This window comes from Camelina sativa, chromosome 13 (assembly GCF_000633955.1).
Source record: "Camelina sativa cultivar DH55 chromosome 13, Cs, whole genome shotgun sequence".
In the NCBI taxonomy this organism is placed as follows: domain Eukaryota; kingdom Viridiplantae; phylum Streptophyta; class Magnoliopsida; order Brassicales; family Brassicaceae; genus Camelina; species Camelina sativa.
In genome coordinates, this window is record NC_025697.1 from 12,185,740 (window position 1) to 12,191,659 (window position 5,920).

General features: G+C 38.4%; 2 protein-coding genes across 2 annotated transcripts in view; one reads left to right on the forward strand and one right to left on the reverse strand.

Annotated features, from left to right (window-relative positions):
• Window positions 1-1,526, forward strand: part of LOC104736520 (beta-glucosidase 8-like) — a gene marked incomplete at its 5' end in the record, with an annotated part of 5,518 nt that extends 3,992 nt beyond the window's left edge. Inside the window, 6 exon segments of the mRNA XM_010456522.2 lie at window positions 92-207; window positions 280-509; window positions 590-615; window positions 721-808; window positions 918-1,008; window positions 1,138-1,526. Of these exon segments, the coding sequence (XP_010454824.2) occupies window positions 92-207; window positions 280-509; window positions 590-615; window positions 721-808; window positions 918-1,008; window positions 1,138-1,363 (777 nt within the window).
• Window positions 1,825-5,914, reverse strand: LOC104736521 (uncharacterized protein slr1919). The gene is made up of 14 exons (XM_010456523.2): window positions 5,748-5,914; window positions 5,198-5,327; window positions 4,830-5,076; window positions 4,651-4,692; window positions 4,482-4,553; window positions 4,263-4,398; window positions 3,974-4,131; window positions 3,804-3,888; window positions 3,528-3,727; window positions 3,200-3,361; window positions 2,850-2,999; window positions 2,501-2,761; window positions 2,172-2,423; window positions 1,825-2,084 (listed from the first exon to the last, which is right to left on the reverse strand). Exons 1-14 carry the CDS (start codon window positions 5,803-5,805, stop codon window positions 1,854-1,856), a joined length of 2,184 nt encoding a protein of 727 aa, XP_010454825.1. The 5' UTR covers window positions 5,806-5,914; the 3' UTR covers window positions 1,825-1,853.

Below are 5,920 nucleotides of genomic sequence, written 5' to 3' on the forward strand. Positions count from 1 at the left end.
ATATATATATATATATATATATATATATATTTATTTATTTCGCTCTTAAAATCTTTCAATCCGTATGAACGTAATTCATATGATGGTGCAGAGTAAGCAGAGAGGATCAGTAGGCTTTAGTATATTTGCATTCGGGTTATCTCCTTATACAAACTCCAAGGACGATGAAATCGCAACTCAAAGAGCTAAAGCTTTCCTCTTTGGCTGGTGGGGGAAATATATAATCTTTCTTTGTTTCAATAAACTTAAGGACAAAAATCTGAAAGATATATAATTCAGGATGTTGAAGCCTTTGGTATTTGGAGACTATCCAGATGAAATGAAGAGAACCTTGGGGTCAAGATTACCGGTTTTCTCAGAGGATGAGTCGGAACAAGTGAAAGATTCATCCGACTTTATTGGAATCATTCACTACACGACTGTCTATGTCACAAACCGACCTTCACCTTCTATCTTTCCTATCAGCACTAACAAAGTCTTCTTTGAAGACATGGGCGCATACATTATCTGTAAGCCTTATTTTCATCATATCAGATCAGTCAATTGGAAACTCTCTCTTTTTAGCTGATAAATCTTCTTCTTTGCACAGCCACTGGTAATTCTTCATCAACCGAGGTGAGGCCTCTTGCAAATCTGCATATGTATATCTATGTGTGTCAAAACCTCTTTGTTTGATCTTGAATCTGAAAATATTCCTTATTGAATATGCTTTTATTGAAGTTTGATTTCACTCCATGGGGTCTTGAAAGTGTTCTTGATTATCTAAAGCAGAGCTATAACAATCCTCCAATCTACATTCTTGAAAATGGTACTCTTTATTCTATTTTTGTCTTCTTGCGTGTTTTTGTCTTTTTGAAACCACACCTATTTGTTCTCAAAGATTCTTCATATCACACTAAAAAAAAAAACAAAAACAGGTAGACCCATGGAACACGATTCGATGCTACAAGACACACCAAGAGTTGAATACATTCAAGCTTACATTGGTGCTGTGCTCAACGCCATCAGGTACAATTATCCTTCTTCGTCTTTTAGTTCATTAGATTAGCATTGATGTGTTTTAGTGGTCCGATGTCCCACTTTCATTATGGTTTACTTGACACACTGTTTTTGAAAAAAATCTTCCGACATGATCAGGAATGGATCAGACACGAGAGCTTACTTTGTATGGTCACTGGTTGATTTGTATGAGATAGTGGGTGGATACAAGCTGAGCTTTGGAATGTACCACGTGAATTTTAGCGATCCTGGTCTCAAGAGGTCTCCAAAGCTCTCCGCATCATGGTACACTGGTTTTCTCAATGGCACAATTGATGTTGCTTTTCAGTTGATAAGCAACTTCTCTGGCTCTTCATCACTGTAATGTTATAACATTAACGACTCTTGGTTCAGCTGTGATCCTGATTTGGTTTGATTTTATCTGTTATGTTGGCAAAACTCAGTGAATTTGAAAATGGTGTAAGACCAAAATAAGTTGTACGGATTCTGAAACTTTAAACAAAGACAGCACTTAATGTTTCATTCCAGTTGGCTCAAAATTTCAACATCTAGCATCTTTAACCTTTGACCAAAACGCATCCTTAACCTATAGAGTGTGAAGCAAAACGAGTGCGCATATGACATTCATTGTGTTCGTACAAACCAATTACACATAGAAAACATACTCAAAAAGTCTTAAGTTAGACTTTTTCTTTTTCATCTGTTAGCAAATCAGTTTAACGTTTCAGGTGAAAATTATATTACGTTAGTTTAGGCTAATCTTCTATTGATCGTGGTTGTCCTATAACAACAAAGTAAACCTAATCTTACTAAGAGTCGATGGTATAACCAAACGTAAGACCCAAGGATGATACTTATTGGCTCCTACTGTGATGGAGCAATTTGGAGAAAAGGATCCAACAAGTGTGAGGCACTTTGTGGCCAAAATGGGTAGACAATGCAGAAATAATATCTAAAGCATAACTATGAACCTCAGACTTCCTTGACATTCGGAGAAACATTGCTGTCCACATTCCAGGTGCAAGCTTCACCGCCTCACTCAGACACCTGAATCCATTGCTCACTCTTTTCATTGTCCCTTCTTCCTGCAGATTTGAATTCTAACAGTTCTTCAAAAGACTTTTCATTGCGGAACAAAAAAAAGAAAACGGAAGGTTTTGATTATTACTGACCCTGAGATTGACAGTCTTGTTGAAATTAAAAGACTCTTCTTCCAGGAAAATATCGACCACTCTGATTATGTCCTGAAGAAGGAAGACCCGAACTCTCTGCCCTTTCTCTGATAATATGAACAATAGTAGATCTTCCGTGGCGGAAACTACTGAATGCATGTCGAATGATTTTAGTTCAGATGATTTCTTCAATGCTTGATCTTCTGGAGAGTCTCCTGAAGTTGCAGAAGCCTGTTCGGATATTGCTGCTACCTGGAAAGAGAGTTTGTTAGCCACATTCTTCAGATTACTCAAATAATGCTATAAAGAGAAGGTTTATATGAGGATACCAGGCGTTCAAGTCGATTCCACCTTATTGATCCATCATTACAAATGACAAGTTCCCTCAGTATTTTCCTCATATCTGGGCTTGGATCTGCTAATAGCCTCCCGATAACAAATGGATATGAGCTGTCGATCACTTTAAACTCTGGATCAAGAATCTTAGCCGTGCCTTCTAGTGAACCAAGGGATCTTATGACAAGAGCATAATCTGGAGGCAGCGAAAAGTTGAACTCATACATAACATCATATAATTGTTCCATCACCCCCTGTACAGCAAAAAGCAAGGATTATGGTAGATGGCCACAATCATATCTTTCAGTGTATGTGTCTGTCGGAATTAACTTGTGAAGATACCTGGAAATCTTGTGAAATTCTGGTAGTCGAACCAAACGAAGCACGCAAAGCGTGTGAAACCGCTTGTATATCGACCCCTTCAGGCAAAAATCCCAAGGAAAGGAAATCATTTGCCAAACTTAGAGAATCACGGTTGACAAAATGCACCAGCTGTAATTGTAAAAGAACTAATCAAAATCTGCAACGTGAGGCAAAACACAATTGCAGATGGAAAACTTATTCTTTCCCTATCTGCAATAGAAAGATGCTGCATGTAGTTTATTTTTTAATCAAAATCGAAAAAGAAGCTAGAAAGACAGGCAAGCATATAAGACACAGAAAAGGAAGGAATAAACAGACGCAGAGCTTACAATTTGAATAAGTCCCACACGGTAATGGCGAGGGATATTCCCCATCATCCCAAAGTCAAAATAAACAAGAGACCCTTCTTTCGTAGCCACAAGATTTCCTGGATGCGGATCAGCGTGAAAGAATCCAACCTCAAGAAGCTGCTTTAACGAACAGGATAAGCCCTGTGAACCAAACCAATACAAGGTTCTCAATGAAACATTTACAGGCACCTAGCCATACTAAGTCCACCCCTATCTCTCAGAATCACACAGTTCTATCTATAGATTCATTTGTCACTTCGTGAGGGATGGACATTAAACATTTACAGGAACCTGGTTACTTTTTAACCTGATCAATCAAGTCCCTTTTATCAAGGGAAAACCTTCTCAGCTTAATTTCATCTGTTAGTTTTATGCCATCGATCCACTCCATTGTGAGCACTGCCGTGCGTGTAAAATTCCAGTAAATTTTAGGAACTTTGATGTTCTCTGCTCTGTGATTTCTGGACTTGATCCTAGGTCCAGCGTTGTCGTTAATCTGCTCATTCCCTGTAAATGTTCAAAGTATTGTATTTGATCATCTTATATCAGAAGAGTGTGCACAATTTTAATCAAGAGAACCTACCCAAGTCAAAACTGTATAGAGAAGCAAACCGTTCTGCATTTTTCGCCTCTCGAACGTAATCTATTTCATCAAACATATGTCTGACCTGTTCATCCAAGAGAGACATGAACACGTTCATATAGTAGAGGTAAGCAGGAAACTAGTTCGAATATTCCATATAAATGACTCACCATCTCATTCACCGCCACCAAAAGATCCTTACGGGCTTTTGCGAATCGTTTCAGTTGTCCCCCGATCATTTTGAATAAGAGGGCATCACGTGTTAGAATGAGTGACATTCCAGGTCTCTGAACCTTAACAGCTACCAACTGTCCAGAATGCAGATGAGCTGCAATACTTAAGGGAAAAAATGAAACAATTAGCTTCTAGTAACTCTAAATTGAGAATAATGGAAAGGAGAATAACGGTAGAGACCAAAAGGATAAGAAAATAGCGGAGCACAGTTAAAAGGTATCTAACCTTTGTATACCTGACCCAGCGATGCAGCAGCTACAGGCTTAAGACTAATATCTGCAAAAAGTTTTGACACTGGAGCACCTAGTTGCTCTTCAATACATCGCATGGCAACAGTAGTTGGAAAAGGAGGAATTTGGTCCTATAATCATTTAGAAAAAAAAAATTATCCAATTACTCGAGCACAGCCACATGGATAACATGAAAGAAAGAAAGATTCTCCACCTGTAATTTTGAAAGTTCATGGCAATATACAGATGGTAATATATCTGGTCTCGTGCTCAGTGCCTGTCCAAGCTGCAAGTCAAATGATATATTAATAAACAAGGACATCAAAGAAAAGACTATGATTAGTATGTTAGAGGAGTATTGGAATAGCACACAAGTAACATGCCTTAATGTAGAAAGGCCCCAAGCTGATAAGAGTCTCACGGAACTGCATCCAAATTGTGATAAAGCACTATCAAATAAATTATTGCCCGAGACATGTATCCAAAAAGCACTCTTCATGTTAAACTAATTAAACAAGTAATGGAAAACAAACAAATTTCCATAGATAGCGAACTTGCAGACCTTGACAGCCCGTTTCCTCATATCCTGAACAAAGAGCTGCCAAAAGGCAAGCTTCACCACATGGTATGAAATGATTGCAGCTCTATACAATGCCAAAAAGGGGCCAAAACGATACACTGCAGAGAAACTTTTCGAGCTATATGCTCCAAGAGCTTGTCCAAATTCGGTTTCAAGGGATTCTCTCCGCAACTTTGCATAATCTGATGTAGGTATTCCACCATGTACGCTGGTAAAGCCTGATGAATACCTGCAAATCCATTGCCAAAAAGAATAAAAAAAAAAAAAAAAAATGATTAGCCCAGTAGAACATCCTCAAATCCTCGACAGGTTGTGTATCCGCAAATTATTCAATCTGATCGAGAACTCACGCTCTGTGTTGCAGGTATAATGGTGAAATCCATGTACTTGTCGTCTGTCTTGAGAACCCATTATCAGTCCCTCTCGATATGTACTCCCCATGCTTGAAGTCAATAGTTTTGTTATCACGTAACGCTACAACTATAATAACAACAACAACAACCTCAACAACATCAAAATTCAATTTCCAAAAAAAGGAAAATCTCAGCAGCATTATCATATCATATAAATCTAATTCACGTCTTGTACACCCTTGAGCTGATCTAGAACACAGTAAAAACTCCACTGAAGCTAAAGCTTGTACAACCAAGGGATTACAAAGCAAACGAGTAATCACTAATCAGCATTACGAAACTAACAGCCCAGTTTCTAAAATTTCCCAAACGCAGAAATTGTATGTTCTCGTGATAATCACAAATCCAGTAAAAATCAAGTGGATTCTCGAATCAGAAATCCAGAAATTTCAACACGAAAATCATCCACACCCGCCAATTTCTAACGAATAAAATCAAAAATTGCAGTCAAATGCAAGACATATAAGGAAGAGAAGAAAAAACGCACTTCCCCGGAGAAGCGACACCCGGCGGTGATGGCGGAGAGCAACAACGACATTCCTCATCGGCTAACAACAACACGAACGAGACGACGACGAGGATCTATTAAGTCGAACAGCTTGCGAAAATCCCATAGTCCGTCTGAGTTCACACCGCTTCGTAGCCTTTTTTTTTTTTTTT

Bases quoted from the DNA above. Each gene is read 5' to 3' on its own strand.
- LOC104736521 (XM_010456523.2), bottom strand. From the start codon at position 5,805: ATGAGGAATGTCGTTGTTGCTCTCCGCCATCACCGCCGGGTGTCGCTT. The intron at 3,728-3,803 runs GTAGGTTCTCTT...GAACATTTACAG, and splicing joins TCTATACAGTTTTGACTTGG to GGAATGAGCAGATTAACGAC. The intron at 3,000-3,199 runs GTAAGCTCTGCG...TTACAATTACAG, and splicing joins GTGTGGGACTTATTCAAATT to CTGGTGCATTTTGTCAACCG.